Source organism: Taurulus bubalis (assembly GCF_910589615.1).
Source record: "Taurulus bubalis genome assembly, chromosome: 5".
In the NCBI taxonomy this organism is placed as follows: Eukaryota; Metazoa; Chordata; class Actinopteri; order Perciformes; family Cottidae; genus Taurulus; species Taurulus bubalis.
This window is the reverse complement of record NC_136593.1, coordinates 9,717,237-9,737,481: the sequence shown is the minus strand read 5'-3', so window position 1 is coordinate 9,737,481 and position 20,245 is coordinate 9,717,237. Positions and strand designations below refer to the sequence as shown.

At 40.9% G+C, this 20,245-nt stretch overlaps 1 protein-coding gene across 1 annotated transcript; it reads right to left on the bottom strand.

Annotated features, from left to right (window-relative positions):
* Window positions 1-419: 419 nt before the first annotated feature.
* Window positions 420-12,845, bottom strand: inka2 (inka box actin regulator 2; the record flags this gene model as incomplete). Its single annotated transcript, XM_079217818.1, has 2 exons — window positions 12,780-12,845; window positions 420-1,664 (listed from the first exon to the last, which is right to left on the bottom strand). Exons 1-2 carry the CDS (start codon window positions 12,813-12,815, stop codon window positions 420-422), a joined length of 1,281 nt encoding a protein of 426 aa, XP_079073944.1. The 5' UTR covers window positions 12,816-12,845.
* Window positions 12,846-20,245: the final 7,400 nt, after the last annotated feature.

The following is a 20,245-nucleotide window of genomic DNA, read 5'->3' as shown; positions in this document are numbered from 1 at the left end:
CAAAGTACCGTTTTCTAGAAAACCCAGTCACACACACACACACACACACAAACACACACACACACACACACACACACACACACACACACACACACACACACACACACACACACACACAAACACACACACATAAGATGAAAGTTGAATAATACAAAACTTGCAGCATAAGTCTTCAAAAACAAATACTCTGCAGCACACAACAAACAAGGTTTAGGTTTTTAGGATTGTCAGACAAAGTGTTGCCCTGATAATCTCGTTGTGGTTGTGAAGTTCATCGGTTCATTTTTGGAAGATAAAGTATCCACGCCTCTCATTCATTCATCCATTCAATCCCCCTCCAGTAAAGCCCAAAATCCCACCAGCACCTGTCACTCACTCAGTTTGGCATCACTGGCAGTCTGTTGGCCCGAGACTCAGTTTCAGACCCACACAGCTGTGTTGTAGTCAAACAAGGGCCTCATTTTCTCCAGACCCGTCTCTGGCTGTCTCCTGTCTAAATACATCCCAGCAAATGGCTGCTGGTGGACCTGGGGGAAGTGGTGTTGATGGTTCATCTCTGCTTCAGCTAGATGAGAACACGGCCTGCCTTTGCCCGGCTGTCCGTTTGCCCAGAAGGGAAGGTAGAAGCTGCCTTTTGAGCTCTTGGGAGCCACTTTCTTTGGCCTTTTGAAGAGGTCTCCCTCCGGCAGCTCAGGAGCCATCCAGCCGGGCCTTTCCTTGAGCAGCTTGTCCCTGTCGGGTCGGACGCTGCGCAAGAACTTCTTGAAGATGTTTGTGGTTAACGAGAACTTCTTGCAGATCTCCTGCGAGCGGCTGAGGCGGAGAGGGTGAGCTGGGGTGTCCGGTCTGTCTGCCCCTCCGTCCGATGTCCTCTCCTCTCTCCTCTTCCTCCTCTCGTCTTCCTCCCCCTCCTCCCTCTCCACCTCGGGCAGATCCAGCCAGTTGCCCACAAGGTCTGCGAAGACGTTGTCGCCCAGCACTAAGGGCTGACGGTTGCGGCTGCGGCTCATGAGCGAAGAAGTCCAGTCGCTGCCGTCATCTGTGCTGTCCTGGGAGTAGTCGCTGTCCAGTGAAGGGCCCTCTCTGGAGAGGCTATACAGGATCCCAGGCAGGTCCACTGCCAGAGCACGATGGGGAGCCTGTGGCTGAGTGTAAGGCTCCGGTGGAGGGTTTCCCACCATTGGTCCGTAGAAATCCACCTGTGGAGCGGAGTATCCTGACCACCTCTTGGGTATAGACTCAAGGTCATTCTCGCTTCTCATGCTTCGTGCACTTCTTTCACTTTCCTCGGTCTCACTCTCAAAGCTGGATGCTGAGGAAGACGAGGTTCCTAGGCTGCTTCTGTTTCGAGACAGAGTCCTGTCTTCTCGGCTGAAGGCGTTTCTGCTCTCCAGAGACGGCCTTGGGCTCGGCATTGGGCTTGGGTGTTGCTCCTCGGGAATGGTCTGGCTAAAGCAGGACCCGTGGTCCTTGAACGAGGTGGAAGCCACTGTAGCTGATGACTCAGGAGGAGCTGGATGTGGGAGTCCTCGATTAATGGGCCGGCCTGAAATGTCGATGTTTTCTAGCGCTGTCTGAACCTGAAGGAGCTTGAGTTCCTGGAGGGCTCCCATCATTGAATTCATCTGAGCGTGGAGGCCATCTCCGGCTTCTTTCATACACAGCTGCAGGGAGACAGAGAGATAAAGACATGATGAGGGACAAAGAAAATAAAAATGTTCACTTCGGTTAAACAGCTAACGACCTTGTAGAGGTTATCAATTCATTCCTTTGACTCCTCAGACTCCTGCAGGACACATCTCATCCATCAAAGACTGCTTTCTTCACTGTCCCCCTCTTGTTTATCATTTATCACAGCGGCTGCTCAAATCCAATTACATACCATCAACTGGCCGTATCAACAGATACAAAAAACATTAGATTCATGTCTTCATGAATAAAACTCACACTTACAGCCCTGCTGTTTGTCTCTGTGTCTGTTAGACTCTTGTGTGTTTCAGGCTGTGCACCTTGTTTAATTATGGGTCATGTGACCTAGTTTTGGATGACAGGCCAGAGTCCCATATGGCCTAAGCACGAGAGAGGATCCAACCCATGGCAGCTGTAAAACAGACTCGCTTTCCATTTTTTCCTCAATCTTATACTCTTTTCCAGCTCCATTTCCCATCCATTTACTTTAATCCATATTTGCTCTTTGCTCCGGGCTCTTTGTCTTCACTTACTTCCTTCTGTTCAGCAGTAATACACTCTGCTTTTCTCCTCCTCCCCTCTCTTCATGCTCATCTGTTTAAGAGCCCGTGTCATGTGATCCTGGACTAACCGTCTTCTCCTGAAGGCAGACAGAACGCCCAGAGGCAGCATCCTGACCTGTGTCTTAACTTGTAGTCTTGAATCCTTTGACCCATACCTGTGAATCGTTCTCTTGATATGACAACATGTTTATCTTCTTCTGAGAACATGCTCACATTGGCAAATGAACCAACTGATTGAAGAGTAAATTTGCCGAGAGGCCTCTGTGGGAAGATGAGAGGAAGCATGCAAGGAATTTGGAAAAACGTGCCAGTGTCTGTGAGAAAAGGTTGGTTCCAAAAATCTACTGTAGGCAACAGTGATCAACCCTTCTTTTCCCCATGAACCAAACCTGTCTGTCAGGATCTGTCGGTTGAATAGCAGCAACATAAATAACCGTCAACCACACATAAATGCAGTTCATTACACACAAAACAGGCCTCGACTGTGAGAACGAGGACTGCTTAAACATGTAATGTAACTGAAAATAAACATAAATCTTAATAAATCATTTGAATTGAAACCCACACCTTACCTTCTATAAACTATCACAAACAGGAGGTATAGATATCCCTGTCTGTCTCTCTGTTATTGTTAGTCTGCACCTCTGCCAGCCCGTCGCTGTCTCTCACCTTTCAAACAGATCCGTCTGACGGCCCCTATGTGTACCTCTCTCCAATCAGGGGACACCGCTGGGCGTGACAGCCAATCAGCGTTGCCCGTCTAGACTGTAATACCCAAACGGTGGGAGGGTGGGGTCACTCGGGCGGAAACAGACCGACAATGAGAGGAGCAGGAAGGGAGACGGCGAGTGAGAGTCAGCCGGATGAGTAGGGATGGGAGGCGGAAGGGGGGGAAAGGGGTTGTGTGTGTGTGATGGGGAGGGATCCCTCACCATATGTTTAGATGTCAAAGAGAAAACTGTTGATGGATTTAATTATGGATGACACCATAAGAACACATGGGGGTTGTGTGTAACATCACCAGGCTGTGATATTTAATCTTGAGGGAGCAGTGATCCCATGGTGGGAAAAGTCGCTGCGCCGGACAACTGACGGTGCAGCATCATGAACAAAGCAACTTATAATCGCCGTGAGAGAAGGAGCACTGTAGGATGATGCTTCTCTGGGAAAACAGACAAATGCAGTCGATTACAAAACTTAAAAAAAATCTAGCCATGAGAAAACAAGCGATTATCTCCAAAACATATTCAACTACCAATATGTTTAAAATAAGTGTGTTATAAAATGTAATACATTGAATCCTATAATGAAATGTTGACTTTTCTTTGAGTTTTCTTTGGGGTTGGCCTGCCCACCACTTTGGTTCTGACAAAAATATCTGGTCAACTCTTGTATGGATTGCCATGAAAAGTTGCACAGTTATTCACAATATCCGACTTTGGTGATCCCCTGACTTTTCCTGTCGCACATCAATGAGGTTTACATTTATGTTTTTGGGTGAAAGACCATTTTTGTCCCCTTGAGAACGAATGATTACGTATTTAAGCACCATCTTCAGGTTGAAAGTTTATTTTCTCCAATACTTTGGTTTGTGAACAAACTAATGACATGCACAGCAGCCTCAGTTGTACTTGTGTTTGGTCCTAATTAGCAAATGTTAGCATGCTTACACTATAAACTAAGATAGATATACACTGAGTTCCAAATCGCATACGTTTTCTTTTTCTTTTAGTACATACCGCAGCTTCCCTTACAAAGTACGGACTATTGCATGCAGTATACCTTCAATTGGTAGATGCTGCTTCATTATAACATTGCACCTTGAACTTTGAATCTCTTGCTCATACATCAGTTGCGCAGAGGATTGTGGGGCAAAATAGCCAGAAATGCTGGCTTGCATACTGCAAACTCCTACATGCCATCCGGGTATTTTTTGGCATACTTTATTTGACATACTATGTATTGGGACATAATACATATTTTTCTGGTAAACAAAAGAATTGTATAACAGAGAGAAAAACAGGTCATATTTAAATGTGAAAAGCTTGTACCAAATAATGTATAATGTTTAACCTTGATAAATTACTTAATTGCTCATCAGAATTGGTGTCAATTAATTTTCTGTTTCTCGATACTCACGTTGTCTGTACGTTAACACTTATCCAATAACCTGCACCACTAACATTAAACCTCTGGGTTAAAACACTCTGCTCATCACTAACATATGGACGAGCAGGTACACGGGGGCGTGAACAGCCGCTGAGATCAGATAATAAGCCCATCACCGCACATGCTGGGAACAAAAGCCTGAGAGCTTTCGGCTGCATCGCTAAATTAGGCAGCGAAGGTACATGTAATTAGCACAATCAGGTTGTCTCTTGTCTTTGTGCCTTCCACATATGGCTGACTTCAGCAGCTGTAATTGGATGTGTCCTGGGAGAGGCTGGTAGAGAGCTCATAATTATGGTTTACTTTCCTCCACATCAAAGGTCAACAAGTCTGAAAACAAGATGACGTGCGGAATTATGTATTGTCGTTACATCTTCAGAGGCAGATATGTGGCTTCAGTGAAGTTTATGCAGGGATCAGCTGAGGGATTACCACACTCTGAGCTGCTGGTGAAATCGGGACCACTTAGGTGTATTAAATCTGTTTTTGAAATATTATCTGCAATCTAAAAGGATCTGACCTGTTTGCACACGCAAACCAAAAACACCCTAATTTAAAACTCACATGCAACTTTCCCATTATCCCCCAAAACGCAGGCGTTTCCCCTAGTTATTTAAAACACACTGAGTTGTTTACTGGCATTTCTATTCTAAGGCTACATTAATAATTCATATTGTGCCCTAAGGAACAAACAGAAGAACAGTAGTAGACTCAACCTTATTATTCCACCTTTACCGTACCAACTAACTCCAGGCACTCCACCGCTGCCATTTCAAGGCTGAACTTTGTGGCCCAAATATGTCAGCCTCTCCAACCTCAATTTTGCCGTCTGCTCGGGAATGTGAAAAGTTACTTTAAAATAGGGTCCTGCAGCGGTTTCTAGTCTAAACAAGGATGTCGAATTCTTCAGATGTGTCACTTCTACAACGCGTGAATCAGCTCAGGACCTCATTACGACAAAGACAGAGAGGATGCAGACATGACAGGACCTACACGAGCACCTTGAGGTCTTACCCAGAATAAAATGGAGAAAAAGGCTGTCTAATCTAATTAAATAAGAGAACTGGGGTGAAATTGGGGCTGCGGGACATTTCTGTACTGCCCAGAAACACTGGCATCAATTATCCAGTCTTGTTGAGTTTAGTTAAATCTTCTTTTTGAACTTAAGCTTCCAAACTACTTCAGCCATTTAATATATAAGCGTGCATTTCTAAAGATGTTTTTTTTTAAAGCAAACCGAGTGAAACCTGCTGAATGGATGAAAGAAAGACAGACTGGATGTCCAGATTCTCCCCCTTCGCCCCCCACTACTTCTTTTTTTGGCTGCAGCGATGCCAGCCAACCAGACATAATTGGCAATTAAAGGCTGAATGCTTCAAAGTGAAAGAACAATGGTGGGCAGTCTTGAATCAATGTTGAATGGAGGCTTATTAAAAAGTTCTGGCCATTTTAATCTAAAAAAGAAAATTGATTGGTGATTCTTTATTTTATATTCTCACCTCAAGGGTCCGTATACCGTGGAGATGCTTTCAACCATTCAATATGCATACAAGTGAATTAAATACCACAAAGTATAAATACATCAATGCTCCTCTTCTGTCTGCTGAGATCAATCTCTCTTCATTACAGCCTCGATATTACCTCCTTCAGTTATGAAGAGAAAAATAAATTCACTGTGTAAACACACTGAGCTCACACATCCGAACATGTCCCAACACGCCTCGCTTGAATGAAGTCAGTGTCTTTTTATAAGGCATGTATGTGTGTGCTTGTATGTTGTGTTCACTGGTATACATTAACTGTATTGTTAGGTGAGAAATAAACACACAAACCAGAACTCAAAAATAAACCAGCGCTCTATTCTGGCTGTGAAATACGAGCTATTCACTGTTGTTGTTTATCTGTTATTGGCTGCTGGGGGAGGAAATAGTAAGGCCAAGGTTATCGGACCCAAAAGGTCTTCCTGTTTAAAAGGAGCTGGCCAGCAGCTAGTGTACTCCACCCTCCCTCCACCTCCACTCCTAATTAAAAATGAATGGTGGGCTGTGTGGGTCAAGGACAGGAATGGGGTCTCTGTCCGGGGGACACAGAGAGGCTCTCTGTGACTGACGCCGCAGGCCGCTGTGGACAGCCCCGAGGATGCGATCAAGAAGGCAATAAAGCTGTAGCGCATTCACTGAAATAAATAAATGACTGTGCACATGGCAATGAATGCCTTCTTTGACGATAAATGACGATACGTGACTCTGTTTGGTCCAAATGTCCTCAGGGTCATGTTTGGGAGAGGAAGAAGTGTGAATAATGTTCGACAAAAGAGTATGGGTCACAAATACATCTTGTAAGATGTCATGACAAATTGGTTAAGTATAGACATCCATAAATTTCACCCACATTTTATACTTGTTAAATTGAATATGGTGATAAAACATGTTTTTCTCGTCTGACTGGTTTATTAGTGCAGATTTTTAGATATTTATCTCTCAGATTTCTGCACCCACAAGTAAATGGAATTCCTTTGGTGGTGCCTACAGTCTCAATAAAAACTATTCTACAGCAACAACTCCTTTCAGAAACAGTATTGTGGTTATTCTGGATAATCGGAGACTGTGCTCCAAAGAAAAATGACAGTACCTGTTGTCTGTGCAAATGCCTGCATACAACGTCTTTGTGGAACATACAAAGCTCCTTTAGTAGCTGTGTGCATCACTGTATGTCCTCACCCTGTTTCATACTTCTTTTGAACACGACCATGATCTTTCAATATTAAAAATGGGAACACTGCTCATGCATTTGTTAAAAATAATAAAGTCAACTGTGAGCACCATGAAGTTCATTGCATTCACCTCCTGTTGTATTATGGAGCATCAAAAATCTCAAAGACAAATATCCTGAAAGCTTGGCAAATAAAACCCAAACTGTTAGTAAGATAGAGGACATGGAGATTTTGGTGAACTGTCCCTTTTTTTTTAAACAGATTATATTCAAACCAAATGTATCCTTCCTCATGTGACCTGCTGCCCAGCAAAGACTCCCTGATAGCGTTTCAGAGACGGGAGGTGGTTTAATAACTTGTTTCCTGCTACAGCTCATTTAGGACCTCACAAAATCGATGCTGCTGTGGGAGACACAGAATGATTAAGGTCTGTATCATCATCTTTGGCAGTCAGAAGATATTTGAAAAAATCTGGGACCCAAATCTGTTTTCTTCCTGGCGTGAAACCCCTCAGTGGAAGCAATAACTGTGAGATGGATCTTTGATCGTGCAGCAGACGTCAGCATGTGGGCAGTGAGAGTGCACGACAGACTCTCCAGCTCACACTTATAACGTCAAGTGTGACGTTCATTTTCTAGAGACTCTGGATCCTCATGATGTTAGACCCTCTTAGTCTCACGTCAAACGCTTTCATGATGAGTGGCATTATTATAATGCAGCATTTAAAGCTCATTGAGTTAAGTGATTTATTGTTAGTGAATATGCTTCCATAGGCTTTAATGCATTTTGTTATCAAACTCATACTTATGTGTCAGTTCAGTGAGAAATACAGAGCATTTGGGAATTTATAAAGCTTGTACTGTATGCAGATGCTTTGTTATAAACTGTTAGAGTAAATGGACTTAAAATCTGCACTCATTAATATTGTTTTAATTAATAATGGATCAAATGACTATGTGATGCATTGATGAACCCACGGAGAATTGATACCCAACTCTTCGGTTTACCGTAGCTCTACAGAGCGTTTCAGCATCTTTTCAGCTCATCGTTTTGATTTTACAGCATACAATGTTACTGTTTTGACTCTATCACTGCCAGGCAGCTGATTTTTAGAAGAACCCCTCTCCCCACTTTATAATCTACTGGATGTGTTATGACATTTTCAGCACAACAACTTTATATAGTGACTATTTGTCAATATTCTCTTTTAATCCCCCAAGTGGCCTAAAAGAAACCAACAATCATTGCTGCTTTGATATATTCTACAACAGATCTTCAACTTTAGTAGAATGATTCCAGAAATACCAATTTCTTTTGGCCAGACAAAGTAATAACCTGAGACTAAATGTAATTTCAAGCCCCCAGACACAAGAACATGAGAGATAGTACAACATATTGCCCCAAACATCAGTCAGCGCAATACCCATGAGAACAAAATCCACGTGTATTTCTTCAGAAACATAGTGGGTAATGTGCATGATGATAAACAGGGGTTGTAAAAGCCATCTTGAACACAATGATCACCCATCCAAAACCCCACAGCTGCCACTTTGAGCTAGGCCAATTTTAGCTGAGGGGAAGGAAGGGCAGGTTGCAGAGCAGGAGCCACGAGGGAGCCACCAAACAAACAAGCTTAAACTTCAACCACTACACTTCTTTGTTCTGTGTGCAGTTTTCTGATCCCACACCCTAAAGGTAACAAAGAGCGTGCAACTTTGAGGCACACAACCTTTCCAGATTACACTATGCACTATTTTTTTCCTCAGATGTCATGACCTCATGCTTGTTGGCTTTGGTGTTGAATTCCAAGCTGACAGTTATGTTTTTGAAATGTGCCTCAGGTGTGAAGGAGATAAAGGAGTATGATGCATATGAAACCAGCTTTAGCGGTGATGACACCGAAAGGTTTGACTTATGCTTTAGTGTCTGAAATGCAGGTGTGATCCCTGCATTTAGACAAGATGACTCAAAGACATGTCAGCATTTGTATCCTCGACTTTAAAGAGGCAGGAAGGGCTTACGTTTTCTTTCTTTTTTTCATGACTCTTTGTCTGTGTTGTGAATAATGAGTCATGCATGAGCTTAAAATATTTCATTGTTAGCATTATATCCTCAGGATTTCTATGGAGCCTTGCAGTGCTTTTTATAAGAGCACATGGGAGCTAACAGCCTGTTGACAAACTCTGTTTTCAGTTCGTACAAAGATGGAAACACGATGATACACTTGAACTGACTTGAAAACTCTGCCAGCTTTGAGGTTTAGCATCACTGGCATGTTGGATGTGGCCAGCAGTCAGAACAAATAGCCCCAGCCCTTGTCGGGTCATGGGTCAAATGTTCAAGCTTGACCTGACACTGCCCACACAGACTGATCCCCCTCCTCCCCCAGACCCCTGACACTGTTCATACTTTCGTATCTCTTTGAGAGATGATGGTGCATTGGGTTTCAGGGTGTCTACTTTGGAGAACTCTCTTCACACAGGCTTTGAATGCCATGCTCGCATTGCAATAATACTCCAGACTTCAAACTAAACTACAAGGTGAACATTTTTGTTAAGTTCCAGCTACTTATTTACTTCATGAGTACTTCACAGAGTTGGTGACCTTTTTAAGATGCATGCTGTAAAGTTTCAGGTCGTTTGGATGTATTTTTGCACCAGTTCCTGGCAGCCATTAGTGTACAAGCATTTCCATTTTCATAAATCAATTAGGAGACTTTTGAAACCTGTTTCCAGACCTTTGAATCTCTGTCCACAGCGTTTCAAAGAGGTTTGGTATTGTGCTTGTTAATGGCTCCCAGTTTTGAAGATTGAAGGTTTAAGAATAAGGACATCATTTTCTTGTGAACGCCGGGTAATATAGAGATAGAAAAATTGTCGTAAAAAGATGACAAGTGGGGATGAGATCGACACAGCTGTACATGTCTTTTAATGGTGACTTACCAAACAGAAAAGCTGCGTATTTGTTTTTGTTAATGTGAAAAACTGCTTGCTCTGTCTAGAGACAACCATTTATAGTCACACAGTATAATGAAGTGAAATGGCAATTCAGTCTGACCATCAGGCTCATTAAAACTTGCCTAATGTCGCAGTTAATGTACTGAACATCACGTCTGTATTCATTATTGTCAAATGTATTGTGGCATGGGTAATGTAGTGCCATCAAATGAATCTTCAATTAAGCTGAATTATCACGATGATGTATCTTTGACTAAATTAACTGAGACCTGATATTGAGTGTGATGGGTTACACAACTCAAGCTAGTTTCAAAAGTCTACTAACTGATTTTATAGAGATGAATGGAACCCAACTGCTTTCTGAAACTGAAAATGTCTTAAACACAGCAGCTTGGTCTGAAAAAAATATTTATCTGTGATCAAAGGCGTATGTGCTTTGTAATAAATTAACCAGGAACATTCCAAACAACTACATCATAGTCTTTGAAGCATAGTCACAAGCGATACTGAAGAACCACTCGACTCTGCAGCAGGTGCTTGTCGGTTGTTTGTGATCTCTGCGTTGCAGATGGAGCTGGTTTACTGCTTTCCAGTGGGCACATGGATGAAAATCCGTCACAGTGGAAAGAAAAGTGACAACCTTGGCAAAGACACCCCTTATTTGTCTGAACAACAGATTGCAGCCTACATGGTCCTTCGCAGGGGGATCCTGCCTCGGCTTTTTAACCGGCATCTGCTCTCTGTACTCCTGTTTGATCCCTGGCATGGCGCAACTCTTTTTCTATTATGTTACCAAACTGCTATATGGCAGCTATAACACAACATGTCCTCCTGGCATCATCGTCCACTCCCCTCAAATTTTAAGCGCCACTTCACAGACCTGTGGCTAATATGGAGAAGCAAATTCACAGAAGTCACAGAGCAGATCATGTCGCAAAACATGCAGCCATGTGAGGATTTTCTTTGGGCCAGTGGCTGAATTGAAGGGGAAGAAAAATCTGTGTCTGCTTTGAAGATGATTCCAAATGAAATCTGTGCCAGTTAAGGCTCCTTTGAAAATGGGTATACAGCGTGTCACTGCCAAATGATTTGGGTGTGAGGGTGCAGCTTACATATTTTGCTTTCAAATTTCAAGGACAGCGGTAAGAGATAGCGCTCTAAATTTGCCACCATCAAACACATTTGTTTATTATAGGACAGGAGGTATTCTATATTAAATAAGGGAGACTCACACATTAATTTAGGGCATGATAATGTGATAAAACTCACTGTGACTGACAATTTAACTCCCTTCTGAAAGAAAGACTTCACCGCAATATGATTGCCGATTATTTTCTTTAACGATTGATCTGTTGTTTATTTCGAGATGAATCACTTATTTGTTGTGAACTTCCCAGAGTTCAAGGTGAGATCTTTAAATGTATTGTTTCGTTCAATCAACAGTCCAAAATCCAAAGATATTCAGTTTACAGTGATATTAAGAGCCAGTGTTGGGGTAGTTACTCAGAAAAAGTAACTAGTTACACGTTACTAGTTATTTCTGAAAATTATAACTAGATTACTTTACTAGTTACTGCATTCGAAATGTAACTTCACTACTAGTTACGTTACTTTCCATTTTTTTAAGCAAATGTCCAAATTAACTGCAAAGATACATTTTCAATAATCATTTATTATTATTAATTAATATAATTTCCAATAATAATAATCGCGCGAGTCACACGACACTTCCTGCATGAACAATCTACCGTAAACGTTCCCTGCTAACTTCCGCTAGCTCTCCGTTAACTTCCGCTAGCTCCCCGAAAACCAACGAAGGTAGCAGTAGTAGCAGCAGCAGCGCTAGCTAGCAGCTTGTTGCTACTGTTCATGCAGGAAGTGTCGTGTGACTCGCGCGCCACTAAAAGAGAACTTTTCGGACTGCTAAAACTGGCTTGGGAAACGCAGGAAAGCGCGTTACTGAGGTCTAGTAAAGTAGTGTAGTTACCAATATTTTGAGTGTAATGTGTTACTTTACTTCGTTACCTATAATAGTAATATCGTTACTGTAATCCGCTACTTTGTAACTCATTACCCCCAACACTGTTAAGAGCAACAAATCATCACAGAACAAGCAAACTATTGGCATTTCTGCTTTAAAAGTCAACTAGCAATTATTATTTTATCAAAACAGTTGCTGAACGATACTGTTGACCGATTAATCGGCTGTTCACTCGTCAACCCATCTCCAGTCCATTGCAACACAGGTTTAAATACACTACACGATTTAAAACTATTTATTTTTAGGATCCATCTGACTAAGTCTTCCTTGAGAGAAGAGGAGAAACTCCCTTGGGCTCATTAAGCCTAAAACATCTGTACCAGATGCGGAGGAGGATATGTACACATGCCTCTGGTGTGCCCAAAGCTTTAAGCCACACAGATTAATGCGATTTAAAAAAAAACTAAAACGCATGCACCCCCAACTGAAGCTAAACAACTAGAATGTGAGAGAGATCTGTCCGGACACATACTATAAGAGGAAAACGCCACATCTGATGCTATTTGGATTTTTAAATGAGGAAATTAATTTATATTTCCTGTTGGCGCCAATGTGCACATTGAAAATGCTACATGAGCAATATGAACACTGTAAAGTAGAAGCACATCCTTCAATAGTAGAAGTACAGTAGATAGAACGGAACCTACCAGTTCTTGCTTCAGTCGCCTCAGACACGCATCCATGTTTTTGCATTCTGGTTTGGAGAGCTGCTGCTGTTGTTCCATTTTTTGAAACACAAGAATTTCAGAAGAAAAGCTTCGCCAGTCGCCGCTCGGGCATGACTATGAGAGCTTTCCGCCGGGCAGGGAAATTAAAACGACGCTCTCGCGGAGAGCAGAAAACAAATTGCAATTGGAGATGCGCAAATCCTGCTGAGGAATGCGCGCACGGCTCGTGACGCGAAACCTGTAGTACAAAGAATTAAATAAAAAAAAAAACACAACTACTGATGATGAAGATGCGTTTACTCCAAAAATGTGAATGAGGTCCTCCTTGTGTCTGCATCCAGAGACTCGGTCCGTATGTGTGTGTGTGTGTGTGTGTGTCTCAGTGGCCGCTGCTTACAGTCAGCCTGCTGTGTGTGTGTGTGTGTGTGTGTGTGTGTGTGTGTGTGTGTGTGTGTGTGTGTGTGTTTGCTCAGCACGTTTTTCCCCTCAGCTATTTTCTCATTCAAGAGGAGCGCTTAAGTTGCCCATTCAATTTCCTCCAATGAGTGAGCCCCTCAGGACAGACTACATCTCATTCAAACTACATCCGTCATTTATTAAGGACGAGCCTAGATATGTCCACTGCAGCTTGTAAGGATTTCACAGAAATATGGGACTAAAACATCTGCACATATTTGAATCAGGGTTGAAATAATTGACAGTTAGGGCAACTGAAAGAGCATAAAAAAAGTAAACATCTCTATCCAATAATGCTGCCCAACCCGAAGAGATCCTGCAGCCTCTGTTGCAGCTCATTGGACTGAGAGAGGAAGTTTAAGGAGGATGCATGCAAAAGAAACCATTTGTCATGAAGCGAGCCATAGGGCCAGTTTCCTGGCCACCGTCACTGCGGTCAGAGAGGAAACACCTGAGCCACAGGCTTTGTTGCTGTGACCCGGATATAATGCTTTATTGGCAAAGGAAGGAAGAGTTGCATATAGGAACCCAACTGGAAGTTGTTTGTCAATCCCTCCCCCACAATATAGATTTGACCCGAAGTAAGGTACACAAAATAAACATTCACTGCATCTCATCTAATCTGAAAATGTCAAGGAAACTATATGAGGTCTCTTTTACCTTTAATTTATGGAACAACGCTAACATGAATGTCAACTCATTTTTGGTTATCGAAAGGATTGTTTATAACTATTTTTGACGGTTACACACACACACACACACACACACACACACACACACACACACACACACACACACACACACACACACACACACATATTTGTGTCTTTACTTATGATTGAATAAAACGCATACATACATTGAATGATTGTGTTGCTGAGAAGAAAAATAATTTTATCAAAAATTTCAATATTTACATTGAGGAAAATGTCAATGATTGTATTTTGTCCTTGGCGTTGACAAATTCATATAACAGCTCATTGCGCAATGGCCGAGCATTGATTGTAATCTTGTTTAGTTTTTTGACAAGATAGCTTCAGATTGGACAACATGTTGCTTTATGTTTGCTTGTGTTTGAACAACAAAATAATTCATAATTTGAGCTGACAGTCAGGAACCTTATTGCCCTCCAACATTCTTCTGTCATCTGGAAGTTTTCATGTCAAGCCTGATGTTTGTGATGCATCAGAGAGGGAGCAAGAGGGAGAAAAAAATTAAACTCAGATCCCCAAAAGCAATGAAGCAGGGACAAATTAAGAAAATCATCTTGGCATGACTTAACTTCTGACAGAGGAAGAGACTTGTTTTATGTCGTGCATGTCGGTACTTTGAATATTTATAGAGTTCTCTTACAGCCGTTTTTTAAGTCTTTCTGTTTGTTCCGTGTCCTTTTCACTGTCCTTTCTATTATTAACAAAATCAAAAAGAAAACTTTTCAAATACGTTCAGTGATACTTTTGACTTTTAACGTCTTATTTGCAGATATATAATCAGCCCATTTGAGTGGGAAGACGCTGTACTTAACAGTCAGGAGTAAGAGGATGACTCCTGGGTCTAATTTAACATTTAGCAAGCTGCTTTGGGATTCGGAACAGTTTCATCCCAAATGTGACCTCCAACCTGCAGCTGCTTCTCCTGCATGTGTCCACTTCCTCCCAGCTGTCAGTGTGCACCCTTAAGGAAGTGTCTCCTCAGATCACTCAGCACGAAAACACACAGGCAGTATGCAGCAGCAACACCTGTTTAACTACACCTGCTGACTTGTGTATATAAATATAGTTCACTATTATTGATCCTTTGAGTGTTATGGCTTGTTTGGTTATCTAAACTTTTTTGAAAATGAAATGAAATGCCTTTTGTAATTTGAGATGATTGCAACTCTTTGATAAGTTTCACGAGCAAAATCAAACAACATACTTGCATTCCAATAGTTAGCCGACAGTCAGGAAGATCCCTGTCAGGCTCTTAACTCATTTATATGCAATTTGCAAGCGACAATCATCTTTGAAACGTGACGCTGCTCCTTTATGGGTCAGCAGTGCTTGCAAATTGCTTTTGTAAAACAGGCCCTTGAGCGTTAGATTGATTATTAAATTCCAAATCCGGAGTTATCACTAAGTTATATGTGAATTCACCGTCCCAAGTCAATCAGTATGAACTGAGAAGTAATCGTGACTTCAGGTTTAAAGTGTATCTTAATTATGCATCAGGTCTAGAGCAGTTATCTCTTGGTCTTATGCCATTTCTCTCTACTGTAGTAGAGAATAACTGAATAGAGGATGACGCGCTTTCATGCTTTTAGATTTAAAAGAAACAGGACCAGGCCCTGTGATGATGCAATGTTTTCTTGTTAATGTAATGTAGACATTCCCAAACTGTTAAATATGTAATAAAACCACATCCGTCTCATAAACTGTCTTCATAATGTTTTTATAGTATCATGTTACATAAAACAGCAACTGTTTATGTTTCCGACAAGGAGACTGATTAAAGATGATAATGGAAAGAATCAAAAGGAATCCAATAACTTGAGTTATGGCTTTATTACTCATTACTTTTTTATTACATCATCAGCCATACATATTAGATTCCTTATGAGGAGGCAATAGTTCAGGGATATAGTATGCAATATAACAGGTTCTTAGAGTTTTACTAATATTACATTAAGTACTAGAGTTAATTAATTGAATGGCAGAAAGTTAATCATCAACATTTTCAAGTAATTCTTTAAGCGTATACATTAAATATCATTGCGTTTTTGATTGTCGGTTGGATAAAAGACTTCTGAAGACATCATTATTGGCTCTGAGAGTAAAGACATAGTTGATGTTGTGAATAAACTAGAAAATTATCAGTTGCTAGAAGCTAAACAATATCTTAATGGTCCTTGCTTTAAATACATACACACATATGTGGCTCTAATGAAATGTGGCATGTGCATATATTGGACCACTGTCTATTCATTATTGGCCTTTGGTATCAAACCTTATTATTATTATGCTTTTTTACAGTATGTCCCTTTTTTGGCAGACTTACTAGTCAGTCAAAGCTGTCAGTAGACCGCCATCTAAAGGTCAGGATGTGTCACCGCAGGACTTCCTGTAATTTGTGTTAAAAGTAACTTTTACAGGGCCGCAACATCTTGGGTTTTAATCCGGCCATGGGCTTCAGTTGCATGTCATTCCCGAACTATCTCGCCCTTCATTTCCTGTCTCATCTTTACTGTCAATTCTCAAATCAAGGCATGACAAAGATACGTTTGAAACGCATTGTGTCACAGTGCGGCAGCAGGTTGGTGAGCATGAGAACTTTTTACGATGGCTTCTTCTGTGATACGTTTTCATATAGAGACGAGAGGCAGTAACTGAGTCAAACATCCTCACGTCACACATCATCGTAATTCAATATATTTTGGCCCTTCACTGTATCAGAAAATTGGATCCTATGAATTTTAATCTATTTATTGTAAGAGCAACTAATAAAGGTTATAGACGTTCAGAGGTATAGAACACAGTATATCTTTTGAGCAAAAATTCAAAAAAATCAACCCTTCTTGAATAATTTCTCCCACAATGAAGCGGATCTCTCAGTTTTCTTTATCCAAACTGAATTAGTCATAGTCTGTGTGAGTCATCCAGTCCTTCTGTGTGAGGACATGAGGCAGACAACCGCTAACGATGGAAATATGCGGTGAAAGGTCAGAGGCCCTTTTGTGGCTGGCAATGAGCTGACAGTAACACCTGGTAAAATACATGAAAGTGGTATTTAAGAGGTGCGTCACAAACATAACTTGGACTTTGTGCATCATATTATATGTCAAGCTTTTAGATGCTGTTTTTGCTGGGTGTTTTCCATCTTTGCTTTTCCTAAGCTTTGTGTTTACCTAACTAGTAAGGTCATATAATGTTCATTAATCATTTTGCGGCTACAGTTTGGATTTAGTTTCATATTGAGGATAATAATAAAAAGTTTAGGATTGTGTTAATTCAGGAGGGGATTTAGGGAGAAGTATGAGCACACTATACATTTTCGGATCAATCAATAAAAAATAATAATTGCAGTGAGAAATGTCTTAGCTCATTCTAAAGTTGTGACGCAAATCTGAACACTTTTTTTTTCTGGGAGAGAAAGGGAAACTGGAATGTATTGAAAAGCAAACGTTAATGTCACAGGTATTTTGTAAAAAGTCCTACTGGTAGTGATTTAAACACATTGGTGTTGAATGTAATCACTAAACAACTCCCATTAAACTAAATGTTTGATTAGTCCGACCTGTCAAATCCAGGACTAATGGTAAAATCGGTGTATACAAAATGTGTGAAGTTACTTTCAACATAAGATGAATTGTGTAGCATGCTGCCATCTAGTGAGAAATGTACACAATTGCAGATATGAACATATAGCTGGTCTATGTAATAGTTTCAATGTCACTTTTTATTGACTGGTTCCTTATGTGCATTGGTAGAGGAAGTATTCAGATACTTTAATTAAAATACTCCATTACAAGTACATTTCTTGTGTTGAAAATTTGACTTTAATTAAAATATTCAGAATTAAGTACTTAAAGTATTGAAAGTAAAGGTACTCAAGACAGCCTGTGAGTGTTTTACTATTATATACTGTATTGATTACATTATTGTTAGTTGTGCATTGATGTAAAAACTGTATTTTAAACTTAACAACAGAACATGCCAGTCTGCAAACCATGGTTTCAACTCAAAATACAGAGAAATACTGTCGAGTTGATAAACAATCCTCTGAACTTAACACTAACGTTACGCTGTTTTACACTTAACAATATATGTGTTAGTATGACAATATGAATAACTATATTGACTATTTTTGATTTATAGGGACAATTCTTGATTCGTATACACAAGTTTAAAAGTTTAAAACCTTCTCACATATTCACCTCAGAGCAATCATTTATTTGATTATTCTATTAACGCATTTTGTTCCTGATGTTCCATCCATCCTTACTGCAATCACGTGTCAAGTTATGGCTTTGGACCTATCCGCCTCCCCACTTGATAGGGATTGGTGCATCTACCCGGATTTAAACGGGTTTCACTCAGAATGACGACAAACTTCTTCCTTTTTTCTTTCTCCTTTTATTCTGGAATCAAGCCACTGCAGTCATTTTCATTCGCGCCATACGGCAACGAAAGAGGTGAAAAACCGGCTGCCTCTCCGGACTTGTCGATGCCCCGTTATTGCCGCAGATCATCTGCTTTGTACTCTCTCTTTTTTTTTGCTTGCGGCGTTTGCTCCTCCCCTCTTAAGTGCGCCCCGTGGTTATTTCCGGTTCCGTTTTCAATTACTTTGCTTACGACCCACCTGTCCGTTCCTATTTTATGTTTTGCTTTCTATTTACCTTATTTCTGCTAGAAAGTCTACACGTTTGACTCGACACTAACGTTACGCTGTTTTACACTTAACAATATATGTGTTAGTATGACAATATGAATAACTATATTGACTATTTTTGATTTATAGGGACAATTCTTGATTCGTATACACAAGTTTAAAAGTTTAAAACCTTCTCACATATTCACCTCAGAGCAATCATTTATTTGATTATTCTATTAACGCATTTTGTTCCTGATGTTCCATCCATCCTTACTGCAATCACCATAATTGTTCAGCATTTCTTGTCCATTCAGACATTTTCCTTCTATTTTTGCTTTCACCTTTAGCAATTACATTTTACATTATTTTTTTTCTGCTGGAAGAGCAAGATTGGATAGTTTTTGCACCACGTCCAGGTTGTGCTCTGCATGTTGATGTCCTCATACTGGCAACATGCGATATCTGCTGATCATAATTCATCCAAGTGATTGTATTTATACTGCAGATAATGGGTCCCTAACTGCTCTTACATGACAGGGTTTTGAGACAGGCTTGCCTTCAATACTTTCCTCAGACTGTTGCATGGTCCACAGCAATAAGACACTCATTTTAAAGCCTATCTGTCTGGGGCACTTCCTGTGGTGATGCAAGTCCTGCCTGTGTGTTTTAGAACAGGGGCATCTTGTGCAATGCTGGTCCGGGGTGCTGAAAGATTAGTGCTCAGACATCAAGTTAATACCTTCCTGAATAATTTGACATCACGTCTTTGACAACTGGTTATTATCGTAAACTAAAATGTAAATAATATTGCCTGGTTAAAAAGTATATCAATCAAATAAAAAGGCACATAAATTCAAGGCATTGATGAAGTTGGGTTAATAGATTTGCAGACACAGCAGCTTTGTCCTGATTGAAGGTTCTAAACGAAGTCGACCTCCTACTCTGATGAGACAGGCATAAGTGTTATAATCAGGAGACGGGGGAAGTAGTTTGCTACTCTTTGGCATTTATTCATCAGTTTTGAGTGCATTGAATTCCTCAGGAAAACACTCTGATTGGGCTATTTTAAAATTGCATGTAAGTATGTAGTACCAGAGGATCACCAGGGGGCCCTTGCGTATTGGCTCTGTGGCTGTGATGAGCTGAGCACAGTCCGAGCTGATGAGGGCATGCATGATCAATAGACTGTATTGGATACCTCTGAGATGTTGATACTCTCCTTGAAGTTGCTTTACAGGGTATGTGTGCTCTGACAGGCCAGGATGTTCTGCAGTGAATGCTCCATTGATAACATGCCTTTCAGTTGGCTGGTTGATGGGGGACATTTTAAAGGATACAGATGTACCATTCAATTGCACGATGTCCTGTCTCACTGTGCATAATGAGATGGTTTTCTGCCAAGTTATGAGACCCAAACACTGAGCAGCTTGTGGGAACCGAATAGATATATCTGCACCATGGGTTTCAATGGTCCTTCACCATTAAAGAGACATACGTCAGCATGACTTTATGGGAGCGATTCGGTTAGTCCATGTAAAGGAGGTCTGAGGAAGAGGAAGTAGACATCACAGTGTTTGACTTGTTTGCATTATCATCATGAAGAGCAATCGTGTGAAGTTCCTTACAGATGTTACATGGCC